The 22,182-nt window shown below is 54.8% G+C and overlaps 1 protein-coding gene across 1 annotated transcript; it reads right to left on the bottom strand.

The window, feature by feature from the left end:
* Positions 1 to 10,515: 10,515 nt before the first annotated feature.
* On the bottom strand, positions 10,516 to 17,669 carry LOC117011344 (ceramide synthase-like). The gene is given in 6 exon segments (XM_033086699.1): positions 10,516 to 11,348; positions 12,525 to 12,620; positions 14,656 to 14,802; positions 14,805 to 14,856; positions 16,074 to 16,157; positions 17,490 to 17,669. Coding segments are annotated over 5 exon segments (627 nt in total). The 5' UTR covers positions 16,133 to 16,157; positions 17,490 to 17,669; the 3' UTR covers positions 10,516 to 11,075.
* Positions 17,670 to 22,182: the final 4,513 nt, after the last annotated feature.

Below are 22,182 nucleotides of genomic sequence, written 5' to 3'. Positions count from 1 at the left end.
GTCATGGGTGGTCTCTGTTTGTGCTTACCTTGGTGTGAGGTCTCTGTGCCCGTCGTTGCTGCTCCTTCCCTATGGAGAGGGTCTGGGTGGTCTCCGATCTACCTCATCCGGTGGTGAGGTTTGGCAGGCCAGGGCGCCTCCTCATTCCTGGGAAGCACCAGTGGCTGGTGGGGGGCAGGTGTTTGCATCGTCCTCGCACAGGGGTTGGTGGCTCCGTCCGTGTCCCTCGGTGCCCCACAGGGTTGTGGCTCCGTCCGTGTCCCTCGGTGCCCCGGGGGGTGTCTCCGTCGTGTCCATCCTCATCCCGTGTGGAGATAAAGGGTGGTCAGGTCATGGGTGGTCTCTGTTCATACTTACCTTGTTGTGGGAGGGGGTGGTCTCCGTGGAGCAGAGGAGTCTCTGGTGGGGTCTCCGCGCCCTTCGTTGCGGGGCAGACGGCGCAGAGCAGATCTGCCCCCAGGGCGCCCTTCTCGCCCTGCTCTGGGGGTGTCCCTCTGCAGCCACCATCGATGCTCCAGATCCCGAACTGAGGCACAGCAGCCCACTGGCCTCTTTATATACCCCGGCTAAGCCCCGCCCCTTTTGCCACAGCCAATAGGAGTCGGGAATCAAGCTGGGGCACATTGTGAGCTCACAGAGAGGAGGCGTGGCCGGAGTGATCTGATTGGTCGGGAGGAGCGGCCCAAAAGGGGCGTGGCTCAGGCCGAGGTGGGGGAGGGGCCAGGTGTGAGGGTGGGGTGGGGGAGGGGCCAGGTGTAAGGTATGGGTGGGGGAGGGGCCGGGGGTGAGGGCAGGGCCAGGGAGGGGCTGGGGGTGAGGGATGGGTGGGGGAGGGGCCAGGTGTGAGGGATGGGTGGGAGAAGTTCCGGGGTCACCGCAATTTTGGGAGCAGCTCCAGGTGCTCCCAGCTCCTCCCCAGCTCTCCTGGAGCCCCTCCAGGCCCTGGAAGGGGCTCTGAGCTCTCCCTGGATCCTTCCCTTCCCCAGGTGAACATTCCCAGCTCTCCCAGCCCAGCTCCAGAGTGGCCCCAGCAGCTCCACATCCTCCAGGTGAGGTCCCAGCTCTGCAGAATCCCCTCGGAGCTGCTGCCCAGGCTGGGGGTCAGCCCAGGGCACCTCTGGGGTCATGTCCAGCCTCTCAGCCACCCACACCCTGCCCATTGTGGGAGCTGTGGAGGTGACACTAATTACATCAGTTAAACAACCATGTGTTTATGTTGTTTCTCATCCTGTTTGGAGCTACCGCAGTTGCTGCCAGGTCAGAATTCCAGATTTCAGCTCGGCAGCAGAAGCTCTTCTGCACCCAGAATTTGGTTCAGGTGAAAACCTGGATCAATCACTTTTGGCTGCTATCTCATGGAACAGATTCTTGGGGTTTGGAATCTATGGGGATGGAGCTGGTGTCTCCTGGGCACATTCTTGGGGTTTGGGATCCATAAGGATGGTGCTGGTGTCTCCTGGAGTACATTCTTGGGGATAAAGGAGTTTGGGATCCATAGGGATGGAGCTGGTGTCACCTGGAGCACATTTGTGGGTTTTGGGATCCATAGGGATAGAGCTGGTGTCTCCTGGGCACATTTTTGGGGTTTGGGATTGTCTTAGGGCAAATTTGGGGAAAACCTCTGGAAGGAGCCCCCAGAAAACAAAACCCCCACGACTCCTCCCCCTCCACCACCGGGTTCGGGAAGAATTTCCTCAGAGGAAAAGTGGAAAAAAACTGTTTATTTAACAAACAAAACACTCCCCCACACAAGAAAAGAAAATGAACAGCCCCAGATGACAAAAAAAATCCTTCACCACTCTGAGAGGATGACAAACTCAGAAAGTCTCTCCTGCGAGTGGTTGGCCAGTTATCAGTCTCCGGCGCTGGGAATGACTGCTGCAGGTCACAAATTGCAGACTCCTGGTGTTCCTTGGTGTTTCCCAGATCCCGGTCCAGAACAGGTTCAGATGGTATATAGAAAGGGAAAGAAAGAAAGAGCAGGAAAAAAAAACAGTCCAGAGAAAGAAACTGGACTGCCTAACTAAATCTAAACTAACTAATAAGCAAAAGCAAGCCAAGCTAAAGCGAGCAAGCAAAAGCCAGCCCTGAGCCAGCAGAGCCAGCCTCCCCTAAGCACAGACGATGGGGAAGGGGAGCCAGCTGATAAGTAGACAAAACAAACCTTCACTTCAACAGAACACACGACTGGGGATACAAGCACCATAACGTCACCCCAGGACATTCCACCCCTTATCTCCATATCATGAGTACTCTACTAAACACCACGTAAAAACTTCATCAAGTAAATACTTCCATCTCACTTGCTCAAACCTTCAACACGTACACATTTCCTTCTATCTCACTTGCTTAGAGCTTCGACACTTACACATTTCCTTCTGTCTCATGTCTGTGTGATCTAATTTACAGAAAATGGTGGTAACATTCAGCAAACAATCATATTTGTATATGAGTCTCACCCCACAATCAGATCTCCCTGAGGTACACACCGTGTTGTTCCATCTCTCTGCATTACCCACCATGTACAACCTGGTCCTTGAGCAAAGACAATCCCACGAATGGGTTTGTCTGTTCTCGAGGCAGAATTTATCCATACTGTCTTCCCTAACAAACCTCTGACATGGGTCACTGGGACTTTATCTCCATCTACTATATTAAGGGACTCAGACTGGGCAGGACCTGCTCGGTTGGTGGAGCCTCGGGTGTTAACTAACCAGGTGGCCTTTGCTAAATGCTGCTCCCAGTTTTTAAAAGATCCCCCACCCAATGCTTTCAAAGTGGTTTTTAACAATCCATTGTACCTCTCCACTTTACCTGCAGCTGGTGCATGGTAAGGGATGTGGTACACCCACTCAATGCCATGTTCCCTAGCCCAGCTGTTTATGAGGCTGTTCTTGAAATGAGTCCCATTGTCTGACTCAATTCTTTCAGGGGTGCCATGCCTCCAAAGGACCTGTTTCTCAAGGCCCAGGATGGTGTTCCGAGCAGTGGCATGAGGCACAGGGTAGGTCTCCAACCATCCGGTGGTGGCTTCCACCATGGTCAGCACGTAGCGCTTGCCTTGGCGGGTCTGAGGCAGTGTGATGTAGTCAATCTGCCAGGCCTCCCCGTACTTGTACTTGGACCAACGCCCCCCATACCAGAGGGGCTTCACCCGCTTGGCCTGTTTGATGGCAGAGCACGTATCACAGTCATGGATGACTTGAGAGATACTGTCCATGGTTAGATCCACCCCTCGGTCTCGTGCCCACTTATACGTGGCATCTCTGCCCTGATGACCTGAGGCGTCATGGGCCCATCGTGCTAGGAACAATTCTCCCTTGTGTTCCCAATCGAGGTCTATCTTCGACACCCCTATCTTTGCAGCCTGATCTACCTTCTGATTGTTTTGCTGCTCTTCATTAGCTCTACTTCTGGGGACATGGGCATCTACATGGCGAACCTTCACAGGTAGTTTCTCTAACCGGGTAGCGATGTCTTTCCATTCTTCAGCAGCCCAAATTGGTTTTCCTCTACGCTGCCAGTTCGCCTCTTTCCATCTCTCCAGCCATCCCCACAAAGCATTGGCTACCATCCAGGAATCAGTGCACAGATAAAGCTTTGGCCACTTCTCTCTTTCTGCAATGTCTAGGGCAAGCTGAATGGCTTTGAGTTCAGCAAATTGGCTTGATCCACCCTCTCCTTCAGTGGCCTCTGCGACCCGTCGTGTGGGGCTCCATACAGCTGCTTTCCACTTCCGATTCATCCCTACGATGCGACAGGAACCGTCGGTGAATAAAGCGTAACGAGTTTCCTCTGCCGGCAGTTGGTTGTATGGCGGAGCTTCTTCAGCCCGTGTCACTGGTTCTTGTTCCTCATCTGTGACACCAAAACTTTCACCTTCGGGCCAATTTGTAATTACTTCCAAAATCCCAGGGCGATTCAGTTTTCCAATTCGGGCGCGCTGTGTGATAAGGGCAATCCACTTGCTCCATGTAGCACTGGTGGCATGGTGGGTGGAGGGAACCTTTCCTCCGAACATCCACCCCAGCACTGGTAGTCAGGGTGCCAGGAGGAGTTGTGCTTCCATTCCAATCACCTCTGAGGTGGCTTGGACTCCTTCATAGGCAGCCAAGATTTCCTTCTCTGTTGGGGTGTAGTTACCTTCAGACCCTCTGTAGCTCCAGCTCCAGAATCCCAGAGGTCAGTCTTGAGTCTCATCAGGCGCCTTCTGCCACAGGCTCCAGGACAAGCCATGGTTCCCAGCTGTAGAGTAGAGCACATTCTCCACATCTGGTCCTGTCCTGACTGGGCCAAGGGCTACAGCATGAGCAATTTCTTGCTTTATCTGGGCAAAAGCTTGTTGCTGCTCAGGGCCCCAATGGAAATCATTCTTCTTGCGGGTAACCAGGTAAAGAGGGCTCACAATCTGACTGTACTCAGGAATGTGCATCCTCCAAAAACCTATGGTGCCTAAGAAAGCTTGTGTTTCCTTCTTGCTGGTTGGTGGGAACATAGCTGTGATTTTGTCGATGACATCAGTAGGAATCTGACGCCGCCCATCTTGCCACTTCACTCCCAGGAACTGGATCTCCCGAGCAGGTCCCTTAACTTTACTCTTCTTGATGGCGAAGCTGGCTTCCAGGAGGATTCGGATGATTTTCTCTCCTTTCTCAAACACTTCTGCTGCTGTGTTCCCCCACACAATGATATCATCAATATATTGTAGATGTTCTGGAGCCTCACCCTTCTCCAGTGCAGCCTGGATCAGTCCATGACAGATGGTGGGGCTGTGTTTCCACTCCTGGGGCAGTCGGTTCCAGGTGTACTGCACACCCCTCCATGTAAAATCAAACTGAGGCCTGCACTCTGCTGCCAGGGGAATGGAGAAAAATGCATTTGCGATATCAATAGTGGCGTACCACTTTGCTGCCTTGGATTCCAGCTCATACTGCAGTTCCAGCATGTCCGGCACAGCAGCACTAAGTGGTGGAGTCACTTCATTCAACGCTCGATAATCTACTGTCAATCTCCATTCCCCTTCAGATTTACGCACAGGCCAGATGGGGCTGTTGAAGGGTGAGTGGGTTTTGATGACCACCCCTTGGCTCTCCAGCTCTCGGATCATCTTATGGATGGGAACCACAGCATCTCGAGTTGTTCTATATTGTCGGCGATGCACTGTGGAAGTGGCAATTGGTACCTTTTGCTCTTCTCCCTTCAGAAGTCCTACTGTAGTTGGGTTCTCAGACAGTCCAGGTAAGGTGTTCAATTGCTGGATGCCCTCTGTCACCACAGCTGCTATCCCAAATGCCCACCTGAATCCTTTTGGGTCTTTAAAATACCCTCTTCGGAGGTAATCTATGCCTAAAATGCATGGGGCCTCTGGGCCAGTCACAATAGGGTGTTTTTTCCATTCCTTTCCAGTCAGACTCACTTCAGCTTCCACCAAGGTAAAGTCCTGTGATCCACCTGTCACGCCAGCAATAGAGACAGATTCTGCCCCCACATATCTTGATGGGACTAATGTACATTGTGCACCAGTATCAACCAAAGCTTTATACTTTAGTGGTTCCAATGTGCCAGGCCAACGAATCCACACAGTCCAGAAAACACGATTTTCCCTCACCTCACCCTGGCTAGAGGCAGGGCCCCTCTAGGCCTGTTTATCCTTCTTTCCTTGGGCACATGTCTTGGAGGTTCCTTCAAGGGGATCGGACATGTCATCATCATCATCATACTTGGCAATTTGGCTACGGGCAACTGGAGCTGCTCTCCTTTTGGTGGAATTTCCTCTTTGAGTCTTGCCTTCCTTCAATTCATGCACCCGTTGTGCCAGAGCAGCAGTAGATTTTCCATCCCATCTCCTCATGTTTTCTCCACAATCACGCAGGAAGAACCACAGCTCAGCCCGTGGGGTGTACCTTCTCTCCCCATCGGGGGAACGTCTGCGTTGGATACCAGGGCCTCTAATTGGTGCAGCTGAGATTTGGAGAAGGTCCTCCTTAATCTCATCCCTGAGTCTCTTATGATTCTCCTCTATCTTGTCTTCTAATTTCTGCAGACGTGTTTCCACAGCTGCGATTCTGGCATGTGTTGGACCATGTACAGCATCTGCATATGCTCGGAGCTTCTTTGCCATATCGAGCACGGTCTCATCCCTCTCATCCCTCTCATCCCGCTTCATTATTGCCAAAGCAGAAGCGTATTCATGTGGCCCAAGTCGCACAAGTTTTTGCCACATCACAGATGTACATGGTACCAAGTCTGGATTCCTAGTTGTTATGTCATCTGAGAAGATAATCTCTGCCACTGCCATTTCTCTCAGGCGTTGGATCCCTTGCTCTATAGTCTTCCACTGCGTCTGCTGCATATAGAGATCGTCTGCACACGGGTGTCTTTGTGCTACACTGTCCAGGACCCGTGCCCAGAGGCTGTGAGGGTTAGTCCCCCTCATCATTCCTTGGTCGATGACAGGATCATGTGACAGGGATCCCAAATGCCTCGCTTCAGTGCCATCCAGAATTGTAGCCTCGCCTGCAGCATCCCAAAGACGGACCAACCAACTAATTATAGACTCATCAGGTCGTCGAGTGTAATCCTTTCTTAGACCACGGAGGTCCTTTAGGGAAAATGACTCGATATTGGCCTCTGATCTTGTACCAGTTGCTTTGACTCCTGGTTTTATGTCAGGAGGCACTGAGGGTCCTTCTCCTGCATCCTCATCATCATCATCATCCACTGGTCGATTGGTCTTGTCTGTGGATTTCCCACTTCTCGTGCTAGTAGCAACAGCCATTGGTTGAGGCTTACTGTCTGGTTTAGCTGCTGGCCTCGAGCCTGGGGTGTTGGCTGCAGCCTGAGTGACTGGGATAGTGGCTGATTTATCTCCCTGTCCCCTTTCCTCTGCCTGCTGCCCTACAGTATCTAGCAGGGTGCGATAAGCATATGCCAGGGACCAGCTCACTGCAATGATCTTTTCCTCCTTGGAGTTATCATGGCATTTCTCTTTCAGGTATTTTGCCACCTCATCTGGGTTCTGAATTTGTTCAGGGGGAAAGTCCCAGACTATAGGGTCAGAGAATTCCTTTAAGATTTGGCCTATATGTTCCCATTTCCCACACCACTCAGGATTCCTCACACTTGGCTCTAGTCCTAAATCAGGAGTCCCATCAGCCCCTCTAGAAATCTCAGCTCTTATCCTATAGAAGCTGCAGACTGTATAAAGCAAGGTTACTAGATTGAACAGCAGAAAGATGGTCTCTTTAGCAGTCAGGGGAAACTGAGCATACTCTAATAGGGATGTAAAAAATTCAGGGGAGACAAAGGAAAACAAAGGCTGAAAAGCCTCATCCCCTGCTTCTCCTCTAACAAACTGGGCACATAACCATAACCATGAACCATACATTCCTGGAACAGACTCCAGCATCTTTATAAACCTCCTACAAGCCATTACAACTAAGCCCAGCCCGATGGATATTCTGGTCATTGCCCCCCTGGTGCAGAAACTGCGTATTAGGGAAAACACCGGAGCTATTTCTGGGTGAGAAAATAAACCCAAGGACCATAGAGGTATTAAGACCTCAAAAAACCCTAGGGAACAAAAATACCTGCAGGCCTCCACCCCCAGAGACATTATAAATTCAAACAACATTATTAGAACGAAGTTTTTTCCACTTTCTCTTGCCCCACGTTGGGTGCCAAAAATTTGTCCTAGTTTAGGGCAAATTTAAAAAAAAACAAACAAACCAACCCCCCAAGACTCCTCCCTCACCACCGGGTTCGGGAAGAACTTCCTCAGAGGAATACAAGTGGATAAAACCTGTTTGTTAATTAAACAAAACACTCCCAACACAAGAGAGGAAAATTAACAACCCCTGATGACAAAAGAAACCTTTTTCACCGGTGTAGGAGGGTGACAAGCTCAGGAAAATCTCTCCCAAGCACAGACACGGGGGAGGGGAACCAACTGATAAGTAGACTAAACAGACTTTTGCTTACACAGGACACACGACTGGGAATACAAGCCACCATAACGTCACCCCAGGACACCCCAAAACCCCAAAACTTCAAAATCCCAAAACCCCAAAGTCCTAAAAACCCCAAATGCCCCCCAAACCCTACAGGAGTTTGGGGTTTTTGGGGTTTTGGGATTATGGGATTTGGGGGTTTTGGGGGTTTGGGGATTTGGGGTTTCTTAAGTTTTGGGGATTTTGGGGTTTGGGGATTTTTGGGTTTTGGGGTTTTTTGGGGTTTGGGGATTTGGGGTTTCTTAAGTTTTGGGGATTTTTGGGGTTTGGGGATTTTTGGGTTTTGGGGTTTTGGGGTTTGGGAACTTTTGGGGTTTTTTTGAGTTTGGGGATTTGGGGGTTTTGGGGTTTGGGGTTTTTGGGTATTTGGGGTTTTGGTATTTTGGGGGTTTTGGGATTTGGGTTTTTTTTAGGGGGACGATTGGGGTTTGGGGTTTTTGGTTTTTGGGGTTTTTTGGGGTTTGGGGTTTTGGGGTCTCGCCGTGGGGTTTGGGGATTTTTTGGGGAATTTGTTTTGGGGTTTTTGGGGTTTTGGGGTTTTTTGGGGGGTTTTCTGATTTTTGGGTTTTTCTCGGTTTGGGGGATTTTGTGGTTTGGGAAGTTTTTGGGTTTTTGGGGTTTCAGGATTTGGATTTTGGGGTTTTTGGATTTGGGGTTTTGGGGGTTTTTGGGTTTGGGGATTTTTGGGTATTTGGGGTTTTGGGGGGTTGGGTTTTTTTGTCATTTTTGGGGTTTGTGGTTTTGGGGGTTTTGGAATTTTGGGGTTTCTTGGGGGTTTTTTTGGATTTGGGAATATTTGGGTTATTGGAGTTTGGGCTTTTTTGGGTTTTGGGGTTTTTTGGGATTTGGGAAGTTTTTGGGGTTTTGGGATTTTGGGGGTTTGGGGTTTTTTATTGTTTGCTTTTTGGGTTTTTTGGGGTTTCACCGTGGGGTTTTTTGGGATCTTTTTGGGGCTTTTGGGGGATTTGTTTTGGGGAGGTTTTTGGGGAATTGGGGATTTTAGGGTTTTTTTGGGATTTGGGGTTTTGGGGTTTGGGGATTTTTGAGGTTCTGGGATTTGGGGTTTTGGAGTTTTTTGCGTTTTGTTTTTTTGTTTGTTTTTGGGAATTTTGGGGTTTGGGAGTTTGGGGAGTTTGGGGAATTTGGACTTTTGGGTTTTTTGGAGTTTTGAGTTTGGGCTTTTTTGGGTTTTAGGATTTTGGGGTTTTCTCAGTTTTGGGGTTTTTTGGAATTTTGGGGTTTCTTGGGGGTTCTTTTAGGCTTTGTGGATTTTTGGGTTATCGGGGTTTGGGAGTTTTTGGGGATTTTTTGGGGTTTTTTGGGGGGGATTTTGGGATTTAGGGATTTTGAATTTTCACTTTGGGTTCCTTTCCAGATTTTTGGGGTCTCTCCCGGATTTTTGGGGTTCTCGGGGATTTTGGGGATTTTTTTGGTGTTTTTATTTTTCCCCCCAAATTTTTGGGGTCTCCTGGTGAATTTTGGGGTTTCCCGCGGATTTTTGGGGTCAGTTCCGGGGTTTTGGGGTCTCCGTGATTTTTTGGGGTTTTTTTTGACCCCAAATTTGCATTTCTGACCCCAAAATCTGCACTGGTCACTCAGGGTCACACAGTGTCACTCAGAGGTCACTCAGGGTCACTCAGGGGTCACTCAGCGGTCACTCAGCAGTCACTCAGGGGTCACTCAGGGGTCACTCAATGAATGAGTCTCACACCCCAAAATTTCCCAGAGCAGCTTTAATGGGGGAGGGGGGACCTCAAAAATCCCCCAAAAAACCCAAAAACACCCCCAAAACAATCGAAAAACTGCCCCATAGAGACCCCAGTAGAGCTGTGGGGCGGCCATGATTGCGATGGCAGCCATTTTGTCACCGTGCCCCACAGAGACCCCACAGAGACCCCAAAAAGACCCCATAGAACCCCCAGAACCCTTTAGGGTACCCCATTGAGACCCCACAGAGACTCCAGGACCCACAGAGACCCCACAGAAACCCCAGTAGAGCTGTGGGGCAGCCATGATGGTGGCGGCGGCCATGTTGTCACCATGCCCCACAGAGACCCCACAGACACCCCAAAGACCCCACAGACACCCCAGAACCCTTTAGGGTGCCCCACAGAGACCCCACAGAGACCCCTCAGGCCACCCCAAGACCCCTCAGGCCGCCCCATCCCCTCCCCCATTGCTCTGGGCCTAGCTCCCCCCTCAGGCCTTCCCCTCAGCGCCCACCCAGTGGTCACTCAATGCCCACCCAGTGGTCACCCAGTGGTCACTCAATGCCCACCCAGCGGCCACCCACGGTCACCCAGTGGTCACTCAGGGTGGCCTGGGCGGGCTCCCCACCGGCCAGAAGAGGCGCCAGGCCCCGCGGCAGATGAGGCCGAACCAGTAGAGCTGCGGGGCGGCCATGGCGACGGCGGCCATGTTGTCAGGGTGTGCCCCAAAGAAACCCCACAGAGACCCCAGAGACCCCAAAGAAATCCCAAAGAAACCCCATAAAGACCCCACAGAGACCCACAGAGACCCCAAAGAAACCCCAAAGAAACCCCATAGAGACCCCAGAGACCCCAAAGACCCCACAGACCCCAGTAGATCTGTGAGGCAGCCATGATAGCGGCGGCGGCCATGTTGTCACTGTGCCCCACAGAGACCCCACAGACCCACAGAGACCCCAAAAAGACCCCATAGAGACCCCAGAACCCTTCAGGGTGCCCCATAGAGACCCCACAGAGACCCCATACAGACCCCACAGACCACACAGAACCACAGAGACCCCAGTAGAGCTGTGGGGTGGCCATGATGGCGGCAGTGGCCATGTTGTCACCGTGCCCCACAGAGACCCCAGGACCCACAGAGACCCCACAAAGACCCCACAAAGACCCCACAGAACTCCCAGAACACTTCAGGACATCCCTTTAGGACACCCCAAGACCCCTCAGGCCGCCCCATCCCCTCCCCCATCGCTCTGGGCCTAGCTCCCCCCTCAGGCCTTCCCCTCAGCGCCCACCCAGTGGCCACCCAGTGGTCACTCAATGGTCACTCAGTGGCCACCCACGGTCACCCAGTGGTCACTCAGGGTGGCCTGGGCGGGCTCCCCGCCGGTCGGAAGAGGCGCCAGGCCCCGCGGCAGATGAGGCTGAACCAGTAGAGCTGCGGGGTGGCCATGGCGATGGCGGTCATGTTGTAGGCCGCGGGCAGGGCGGAGGGGACGCGCAGCAGGGCCAGGCCGCGATGGCGCCCGTAGGCCCAGTACAGGTAGGGGAAGAGCAGCACCCAGCACAGCAGGAAGGTCAGCAGCAGCGCCACGGCGTTCAGTTTGTGCAGGGCCGTGTGCTGCAGGTGAAGCTGGGGGGGAGAGAGGTACAGAAGGGTTAAGGATTTTTTTTTAATTTTTTGAGGGTTTTTTTGGGATATTTTTGGGATTTTCTGGGGGATTTTTCAGGGGATTTTTAGGATTTTTAGGGGATTTTTTAGGATTTTTTGGGATTTTCTGGAAATTTTTTAGGATTTTTTCGGATTTTTAAGGATTTTTTGGGGGATTTTTTGGAATTTTCGGGAATTTTTTGTGGAATTTTTTGGGATTTTTGGGGGATTTTTTTGGGATTTTTTTAGGATTTTTTAGAGGATTTTTTGAGACATTTAAATTTTTTTTTTTTTCTGGAATTTTTTTGGAATTCCCTTAGAGTTTGCTGGGGCTGTGTTTGAGTGCAGGCCCAGAAGAGCAGCACCCGGCACAGCAGGAAGGTCAGCAGCAGCACCACGGCGTTCAGTTTGTGCAGGGCCGTGTGCTGCAGGTGAAGCTGGGGGGGAGAGAGGTACAGGGGGGTTAGGGATCTTTTGGGATTTTTTGGGGGTTTTTTTGGGATTTTTTTGAATTTTTTTAGAGATTTTTTGGGGATTTTTTAGGATTTTTTGGGGATTTTTGGGGGGATTTTTTGGAATGTTTTTAGAGATTTTTTGGGATTTTGAAGAGATGTTTTGGGGATTTTTTTGGAATTTTTTGAGAAGGAACTTTTTTAGAGATTTTTTTTTTGATTTTTTGAGAATTTCTGGGGAATTTTTGAGAGATTTTTTGGCATTTTTGGGGATTTTTTTAGAGTTTTTTTGTGATTTTTAAGAGATCTTTTAGGGAATTTTTGAGAAATTTTTAAGGGGGGATTTTTTTGGGGTTTTTTAAAAGATTTTTTTAGTTTTTTTGTAGGGTTTTTTTGGGATTTTGGGGGATTTTTTTAGGACTTTTTGCAAGATTATTTTGAGAATGGGGACACTGGGGACACATTGGGGACATTGGGGACATTTGGGGACACTCACCAGGATCAGGACCTTGCCCAGACACACCAGGGGCACTCAGTGACATTTGGGGACATTTGGGGACACTCACCAGGATCAGGACCTTGCCCAGACACACCAGGGGCACTCAGTGACATTTGGGGACATTTGGGGACACTCACCAGGATCAGGACCTTGCCCAGACACACCAGGGGCACTCAGTGACATTTGGGGACATTTGGGGACACTCACCAGGATCAGGACCTTGCCCAGACACACCAGGGGCGTGCTCAGCTCGGCCATCAACAAACAGCCCAGGAAGAAATCGCCCTTGCCCTGACGCCACACCTGGGGACAAAAAATTGTCACCAAATTGTCACCAAAGTGTCACCGAGGGTGGCACCGACACACAGAGAGTGGCAGCGACACCCAGAAAGTGTCGCCAACCCCTCAAAAAGCGTCAGCAACACCCAAAAGTGTCACCAACCCTCCAAAAGTGTCATCAAAAGTGTCACCAACCCCACAAAGTGTCACCAGGTGTCCCCAATGTCCCCAAGAGTGTCACCAACACCCCAAAGTGTCACCAACCCCACAAAGTGTCACCAACACCCAGAGTGTCACCAATCCCACAAAGTGTCACCAACCCTCCCGAGTGTCCCCAAGAGTGTCACCAACCTCCCCAAGTGCCACCAACTCACTCCAAATGTCCCCAGGTGTCCCCAAGAGTGTCATCAACACCCAGAAGTATCACCAACCCTCCCCAAGTGTCCCCAAGTGTCCCCAACAGTTTCACCAACCCTCCAAAGTGTCACCAACCCCAGTGTCACCAAAAGTGTCACCGACCCCCACAAAGTGTCACCAAGTGTCACCAACCATCCCAAGTGTCCCCAAGAGTGTCACCAACACCCACAAAGTGTCCCCAACAGTGTCACCAACACCCAGAAAGTGTCACCAACCCTCCAAAGTGTCACCAACCCCCTCTGAGTGTCACCAAGCTGTCCCCACATGTCCCCAGCCCCTCCCAAAGTGTCCCCAAAAGTGTCACCAACACCCAGAGAGCGGCACCAGTGTCACCAAGGGTGTCACCAACACCCAGAAATGTCACCGACCCCCTCTGAGTGTCCCCAGGTGACCCCAGGTGTCCCCAAGAGTGCCACCAACCTCCCCAAAGTGTCACCAACACCCAAAAATGTCACCAACCCCCAAAAGTGTCCCCAAAGTGCCACCAACAGTGTCACCAATGCCCAGAAGTGTCACCAACCCTCCCAAGTGTCACCAAGGTGTCCCCAGGTGTCCCCAAGTGTCCCCAATGTTCCCAAAGTGTCACCAACCCCAGAAAGTGTCACCAACGCCCCAAAGTGTCCCCAAGTGTCCCCAAGAGTGTCACCAACCTCCCCAAAGTGTCACCAACCCCCAAAAGTGTCCCCAAAGTGCCACCAACCCTCTCCAAGTGTCACCGACACCCAGAGAGTGTCACTAACCCTCCCAAGTGTCACCAACCCCTCCAAAACTGTCACCAACCCTCCCAGGTGTCACCAAGGTGTCCCCAGGTGTCCTCGAGTGTCCCCAAGAGTGTCCCCAACACCCAGAAATGTCACCAACACCCAAAAGTGCCACCAACTCCCTCCAAGTGTCACCAAGGTGTCCCCAGGTGTCCCTAAGAGTGTCACCAACACCCAGAAAGTGTCACCAACCCTCCATGTGTCCCCAACAGTGTCACCAACCCTCCCAAGGTGTCACCAACCCTCCCAAGTGTCACCAAGATTGTCACCCAGTGTCCCCAAAGTGTCACCAACCCCCACAAGATGTCCCCAGGTGTCCCCAAACCCTCTTCAGGTGTCCCCAAGGTGTCCCCAAGCCCCTCAAGGTGTCCCCGAGGTGTCCCCAAGGTGTCCCCAAACCCCCAAAAGTGTCCCCAGGTGCCCTCAAGGTGGCCCTGGATCCTCCCAGGTGTCCCCCAAGGTGTCCCCAACCACCCCAAAGGTGTCACCAGGTGGCCCCAAGGAGTCTCCAAGGTGCCCCCAGGTGTCCCCAGGTGTGCCCAGGTGTGTCTCAGGTGTGTTTTAACCCCCCAGGTGTCCCCAGGTGTGCCCAGGTGTGCCCAGGTGTGTCTCAGGTGTATCCCAGGTGTGCCCAGGTGTGCCCAGGTAACTCACAGTGGCCACAGGGAAGCAGACCAGCACCATGGCCCCGTGGTGCAGCACCATGAGCCCATCCCTGTGTGCCCAGGTGTATCCCAGGTGTGCCCAGGTGTGTTTTTACCCCCCCAGGTGTATCCCAGGTGCCCCCAGGTGTATCTCAGGTGTGCTCAGGTGTATCTCAGGTGTGTTTTTACCCCCCCAGGTGTATCTCAGGTGTATCTCAGGTAACTCAGGTAACTCACAGTGGCCACAGGGAAGCAGACCAGCACCATGGCTCCGTGGTGCAGCACCATGAGTCTCTCGTGGCACAGGAAGGCGCCGGCGCCGCCGGGGCTGTGTCCCTTCACCTGGGCGCGCTGCAGGTGGCACAGGTACATGGCGTACACGTCATGTACACAAAGTACGGAACCGCGAATGGCAGGTAGGCGGCGGCCAGCCAGTGCCTGGGGACAGGGGGGACAGGTGAGGGACAGGTGAGACAGGTGAGAGACAGGTGTACCCCAGGTGTGCCCCAGGTGTCCCCAAGGGTGACCATTTTTATCCCAGGTGTGCCCAGGTGTGTCCATCTTTATCCCAGGTGTGCCCAGGTGTCCCCAAGGGTGACCATTTTTATCCCAGGTGTGCCCAGGTGTGTCCATCTTTATCCCAGGAGTGCCCAGGTGTGTCCCAGGTGTGTCCTAATTGTGCCCAGGTGTGTCCCAGGTGTGCCCAGGTGTACCTGGGTGTGCCCAGGTGTGCCCAGATGTGTCCCAGGTGTGCCCAGATGTGCCCAGGTGTCCCCATGTGTGTCCATCTTTATCCCAGGTGTGTCCCAGGTCTACCAAGGTGTATCTTACCCATACCCAGGTGTGCCCAGGTGTGCCCATGTCTGTCCCAGGTGTGTCCTTCTTTATCCCAGGTGTACCCCAGGTGTGTCCCAGGTGTGTCCCAGGTGTGCCCAGGTGTGCCCAGGTGTGCCCCCAGACACCCTCAGATATCCCCAGGCACCCCCAGGTATGTCCCATGTATGCGCCAGGTGTGCTCAGGTGTGTCTGGGTGCCCCCAGGTATGTCCATCTTTATCCCAGGTGTGCCCAGGTGTCCCCATGTCTGTCCCAGGTGTGCCCCAGGTGTCCCCAGGTGTGTCCAGGTGTGTCCCAGGTGTGCCCAGGTATGTCTGGGTGTGCCCAGGTGTCCCCAGGTGTCCCCAGGTGTGCCCATCTTTATCCCAGGTGTGCCCAGGTGTGCCCATGTCTGTCCTAGGTGTGTCTCAGGTGTGTCTGGGTGTGTCTCAGGTGTGCCCAGGTGTGCCCCAGGTGTATCCCAAGTGGGCTCAGGTGTGCCCAGGTGTGCTCAGGTGTCCCCAGATGTGTCCCCAGGGGTGTTCCCAGGTGTGCAGGTGACTTTGGGGACATCCTGGGGACACCTGGGAGCTCCAGATTGGTGTCCCCAAGGTCTCTGGGTCACCTGGGTGTCCCCAGGATGTCCCCAGGTACCCCCAGGTGTCCCCAGGTGTCCCTAGGATGTCCCCAAGCTGTCCCTGTGGTGTCCCTGCAGTGTCTCCAGCTGTCCCCAGGTGTGTCCCAGTTGTCCCCAGGTGTGTCCCAGTTGTCCCCAGCTGTCCCCAGCTGTCCCCCGCTGTCCCCAGGTGTGTCCCCAGGTGTGTCCCAGGTGTCACTCACTGGTCATCGATGACGTGCTGGCAGGAGCTGGAGATGATGTACCCGGCTGTGGAGGCCATGACAGCCTGGACAGAGGACACCAGCCTGGGGACAGGGGACAGCAGGGGACATCAGGGGGGACAGGGGACAGCAGGGATAGCAGAGGGGACACGGGGACATCAGGGGGGACAGGGGGACAGCAGGGGGGACATAGGGACAGCAGGGGACATGGGGGGACAGGGGGGACACGGGGACATCAGGGGACAGCAGGGGGACACGGGGACATCAGAGGGGACATCAGGGACAGCAGGGGACACGGGGACATCAGAGGGGACATCAGGGACAGCAGGGGACACGGGGACATCAGGGGACATCAGGGGGGACATGGGGACAGCAGGGGACACGGGGACATCAGGGGACGTCAGGGAGGACATGGGGACAGCAGGGACATCAGGGGACAGCAGGGGGACAGGGGGGACATGGAGGGACACGGGGACACCAGCCTGGGGACAGGGGACATCAGGGACAGCAGTCACATCAGGGGGCCACGGGGAAATCAGGGGACACACGGGGACAGCAGGGGGGACACGGGGTGACACAGGGGACACGGAGGGACATAGGGACACGCGGACAGCGGTGACACAGGGGGTGACACGCGGGTGACACTGTGGGGGATGGGCCCGCGCTGACGCTGTCCCCGTGCTGTCCCTGCGCTGTCCCCGCGACACCGCCTAATCCTGCCCTGTCCCCGCGGATTGTCACCAAACCCCCCGGATTGTCACCAACCCCCCCTGTCCTGTCCCTGATCCCCCCCTGGCTTGTCCCCAAGCCACCCCCCGGGCCTGGCCTTGTCACTGTCACTGTCACTGTCCCTGTCACCACGGGCCTGCGAGTGGCTCTGTCCCCTCCTGGTGTCACCTCCATCTCTGTGTCACCTCCCTGGCACGGTGCCACCCATCCCTGTCCCCTGGCCCAGTGCCACCCATCCCTCTCCTTGTCCCCGCAGTGTCCCCCTCCCTGCTCCTGTCACCCTCACAGTGCCACCTCCATCCCTGTCCCCTCCCTGTCCCCTGGCCCAGTGCCACCCATCCCTCTCCTTGTCCCCGCAGTGTCCCCCTCCCTGCTCCTGTCACCCTCACAGTGCCACCTCCATCCCTGTCCCCTCCCTGTCCCTGTCCCCTGTCACTGCTCCTGTCACTGTCACAGGGTCACCTCCTGCCTTGTCCCCATCCCTGTCCCCTCCCTGTCCACTCCCTGTGCCCTCCATCCCCTCCCTGTCCCCTCCATCCCGTCCCTGTCCCTCCCTGTCCCCTCCCTGTCCCCCCTCTGTCTCCTCCATCCCCTCTGTCCCTCGCTGTCCCCTCTGTCCCCTCGCTGTGCCCCCCCCCATCTCTCCCCGCCCCCCCCGCGTGTCCCCGCGTCCCCCGGCGGTGTCACCTGGCGGCCAGCACGGTGGCCCTGCCCTGGGGACAGCCGGTGGCGGCCACCAGCGCCCTGCGGGCCAGCACGAAGAGCCCCGGGAAGAAGAGGAGCCCCGGCAGGCACAGCAGCCCCACCGGGAACCCCGGCAACAGCGGCAGCGACACGCGCGACACCGGCGGCGACACCGGCGGCGACACCGGCGACAGCGCGGCCCCGGGCATGGCCGGGAGGGGCGGGGCCTGGAGGGGGGGGAGGGGCGTCAGGGGGGGATGGGCGGAGGGGACGGAGAGGAGACAGTGAGGGGACATGGAGGGGACAGAGAGGGGACAGTGAGGGGACACGGAGGTGACAGAGAGGGGACAGAGAGCGGACAGTGAGGGGACAGCGGCGGGAGCGGGCATGGCCGGAGGGGGCGGGGCTTGAGGGGGAGGGGCGGGGCTTTGAGGGGCGGGGCTTGAGTGGGCGGGGCGTGAGGGATGGAGGGGATGGGGAGGGGCGGGGCTTGAGGGGGCGAGGCTTGAGGGGGAGGAGACAAAGGGCAGGAATTAGAGAGGGGCGGGGCTTGAGGGGCGGGGCTTGGGGGAGGTGACAGAGGGAGGCGGGCTGGAGCTTGGGGGCGGGGCTTAATGGGGAGGGGCTACATGGGGAGGGGACAAAGGACACAGGGACGGGACACGGGAGGAATGAATGGAGGGGCGTGGCTTAAAGAGGGGGCGGGGCTTATAGAGCAGGGGTTTGGGGGCGTGGCTAAAGGGGAGGGGACAAGGGATGCTGGGAATTAATGGAGGGGCGGGGCTTCAGAAATGGGGCGGGGCTAAAGGGGACTAAGGAATGGGGCGGGGCTTAAGAGAGCAATCAATAAAGGAATTGGGCGTGGCCTGGCGCGACAGGCGGGGCTTGTATGAGGGAAGGGGCGTGGTCTGTGCGAGATGCGACAAAGGGGTGTGGCTTTAAAGAAAATGGGAGGGGCCAAACCCGACACCCCCCCTCGCCCCCCCCCCCCCCCAATCCCTTCCAATTTCCCCCAACCCTTAATTGGCACAAATCTCCCCCTCACTGTCACCCGGGTGGGTCTGCGGCCTCCCTCAGCACCTCATGAATATTCAGGGCGGCGCTCCCGCCGCTCATTTACATACATTTGAATAAATCTGCATAAACTCGCCAGCGGGGCCTCCCCCCCTCCCCTCAGGCCGCGGCGTCTCCACAGCAACAGCAGGAACGCCGCGCTCGCTGATTGGCCGAGGCCGGCAGCCAATCAGGGGGCGTTGCCGGGCAGAGCGGGGGCGGTGCGGGTGGCGCTGATTGGCTGAGGCGCCAACGGGAGCGGCGCTGATTGGTCGAGAGGAAAGGGGCGGGGTTTGAGGAGCGGGCGGCCAATGGCGGCGCGTGGGGGAAGGTTGCCATGGCGATGGCGCCATTTTGGTTGCATGTTAATGAGGTGGGCGGGGCCGCGCGGCGCTAATCGGAATAATAACGATCAATCACGCGGCGTTCATGAATATTAATGAGGTTTTAATCAGCAAGCCACCGAGGCCACGCCCCCTCATTAAGACCTTAAAAAAGGGGGAGGGGTCAAAGGAGGACACAAAAATTTGGGGGGAGGGGCAATGAGGGGGGAGGAGCCCAAAAAACTTGGGGTGGGAGGTCCCAAAAATTTGGGGGGGGTCCCAAAATGGGGATGGGGGAGACCAAATTTGTGGACCCCTAGAAATGGGGGGAGGGCTAAAAAGGGTCCCAAAATTTGGGGGAGGGGCAAAAAAATGAGGGGGGGATGGGTAAAAAAAGGAGGGGGGGCAAAAAATGGGGGGAGGGGCAAAAAATGGGGGGAGGGGCAAAAAAAAAGTGGGGTGAGGGATAAAAAATGGGGGTAGGGGGATTTCACCCCAAAATGGGGGAAGGGAACCCCAAAATTTGGGTTAAAAATGGGGAGCGGGGCAATAAAATGAGGGGGGGAGGGGCAGAATATGGGGAAGGGGGATTCCACCCCAAAATGGGGGAGGGGAACCCCAAAATTTGGGTTGAAAATGGGGGGAGGGGCAAAAAAATGAGGGGAAAAAAATCAGATTTTGGGGGGATATAAAAAGGGGGGGATCTCCAAAATGGGCTGGGGGGGGAAGGGGAGGCCGGGCTGGAGCAGGGGTGGGGGAGGGGCGGGGCTATTTTGGGATGGCGAAAGGGCCAAAGGGGACCCAAGAAGGTCACGGGAGGGGGGGTCACCCCCTCCCTGATATAAGGGGGAGCCCCCGGAGACCCCGGGCCGACCCCGGACACCCCCCCGGTGAGTGAACCCCAAAAATAAAAATAAAAATAAACCCAAAAAATCTGCCCAGGGTGGGGGGGAGTCAGGAAAAAGGCAGAAAATGACCCAAAATTTGGGTGGGGAGGGCGGGGTGACCCCAAATCACAGCCGGGACCCCAAAAATTTCTCAGGATTGGACCCCAAATCTCCTCCGGACCCCAAAAATCTTCCCTGGACCCCAAATTCCCCCGGGACCCCAAAAATCCCCCGGGATTGACTCAAAACCCCCCCGAACCCCCAAAATTTCTCGGGATTGACCCCAAATCCCACCCGGATCCCCAAAAATTTCTCGAGATTGACCCCAAAAATTTCCCCCAGGGACCCCAAAACTCCCCCGAGATTTTCCCCAAATGCCCCCTGGACCCCAAAAAATCCCCCGGGATTGATCCCAAATCCTCTCTAGGACCCCAAAAATCCTCCCTGGATTGTACCCAAAATCCCCTCGAACCCCAAAAATTTCTCGGGATTGACCCGAAATCCCACCCGGGACTCCAAAAATCCCCCGGGATTGACCCCAAATCCTCTCCGAACCCCAAAAATCCCCCCGGGATTGTCCCAAAACCCCTCCGAACCCCAAAAATTTCTCGGGATTGTCCCCAGATCCCCTCTGGGACCCCAAAAATCCTCCCTGGACCCCAAAAATCTCCTCGGGATTGGCCCCAAAACCCCCCCAAAACCCCAAAATTTCTCGGGATTGACCCCAAAACCCCTCTGAGACCCCAAAAATCCTCCCTGGACCCCAAAAATTCCCCCCAGGACCCCAAAATCCCCCCAGGATTGTCCCCGAATCCACTTTGGGATCCCAAAAACTTCTCGGGATTGACCCCAAAATCCCCCCGAATCCCAACCCTCCCCCGGGATATACCCTAAATCCTTCCCGGGACCCCAAAAACCTCCCAGGACCACGAAAATTTCTCGGGATTGTCCCCAAATCCCCCCGGGATTGACCCCAAATCCCCCCCGGGACCCCAAAATCCCCCCGGGATTGTCCCTAAATCCTCCCCAGACCCCACAAATATCCCCAGGACCCCAAAAATCCCCCCGGGATTGTCCCCAAAACCCCCCCGAACCCCAAAAGTCCCGCAAGGATTGACCCTAAATCCTCTCCGAACCCCAAACCCCCCCCGGGATTGACCCCAAATCCTCCCTGAACCCCAAAAATTCCCCCCCACCCCAAACCCCAATAACCCCAAATCCCCCCTGCACCCCAAAACCCCCTCAGACCCCAAACTTCATCTCGGGCACCTCCAAACCGACCCCGAACCCCCAAACTGAACCCCCCTGAGCCTGGAACCCCAAAAATGACTTGGGACCCCCAAATTCCACCTGGACCCCAAAAATGTCCCCCCAGAACCCCCCAAAATCGACCCCGAACCCCCAAATTTACCCCAAACCCCAAAAACCGATGCCCTAAAATTGACCTCGAACCCCCAAATCTCACCCCAAACTCTCCCTGCGGACCCCAAAACCCCAAACTCGCAGAGTCACCCCAAAATTATCCCGGGAACCCCAAAATTATCCCGGGAACCCCAAAATTCCCCCCCCGGGACCCCCAATTCTGGGTGGGCCCCACCGTGACTCAGATCACGGCGTTGCCCTTTTAAGGCCCCGCCCACTCGGGGCGGGGCGCGGTGACGTCACAATCACAAGCCCCGCCCACGTCCCGCCAGCGCCGCAGCAGAGCCCACCCTGGTCGGGATTGGGAGGGGGGAGCGGAATTTTGGGGTAAAAAATGAAAATTTTGGGGCCAGGCAGCGAAGTGTGAGGGGAAAGAGGCTGAGTTTGGGGCAGAAAAGGCGGAATTTGGGGTTAAAGGAGAGATTTGAGGGGAAAAAGGGAGAGTTTAGAGGGGTTGAGGGGACGTTGGGGGGGTTGGAGGAAGTCGTGAGGGGGAACGGGCAGGTGGGGAGGGAAGGAGAGAGCGGTGTGAGGGAAAAGTGAGGATTTTGGGGTGAAAAAAGGACATTTTGGGGTGAGAAAGGGAGATTTTGGGGTATGGGATTAAATGCTGAAGTTTAAAAGTGTAAGTTGTGAGGGGAAAGGTGGAGATTTTGAGGTGAAAAGTGGAGATTTTGAGAGGAAAAGTTGAGATTTTGAGGTGAAAAAAGCAGATTTTGGGGTCTGGGGCAGATTCTGTGAGGGGAGAAGAAATCGTGAGGTAAAAATTGCAGATTTTGAGGGAAAAAATCGGTTTTTGAGGTAAAAATTGCAGATTTTGAGGTAAAAAGTGAAGATTTCGGGGGAAAATCAGATTTTGAGGTGGAAAGTGCAGATTTTGGGATCTGGGGCAGATTTTGTGAGGGGAGAGGAAATCGTGAGGTAAAATGGGAAGCTTTTAAGGATAAATCCCCAGATTTTGAGGTAAAAATTGGAGATTTTGAGGTAACAATGTGGATTTTGGGGTGAAAA

Source organism: Catharus ustulatus, unplaced genomic scaffold (assembly GCF_009819885.2).
Source record: "Catharus ustulatus isolate bCatUst1 unplaced genomic scaffold, bCatUst1.pri.v2 scaffold_117_arrow_ctg1, whole genome shotgun sequence".
Classification (NCBI taxonomy): Eukaryota; Metazoa; Chordata; class Aves; order Passeriformes; family Turdidae; genus Catharus; species Catharus ustulatus.
Note: the sequence above shows the minus strand (reverse complement) of the source record. Positions and strands in the feature narration are given on the sequence as shown.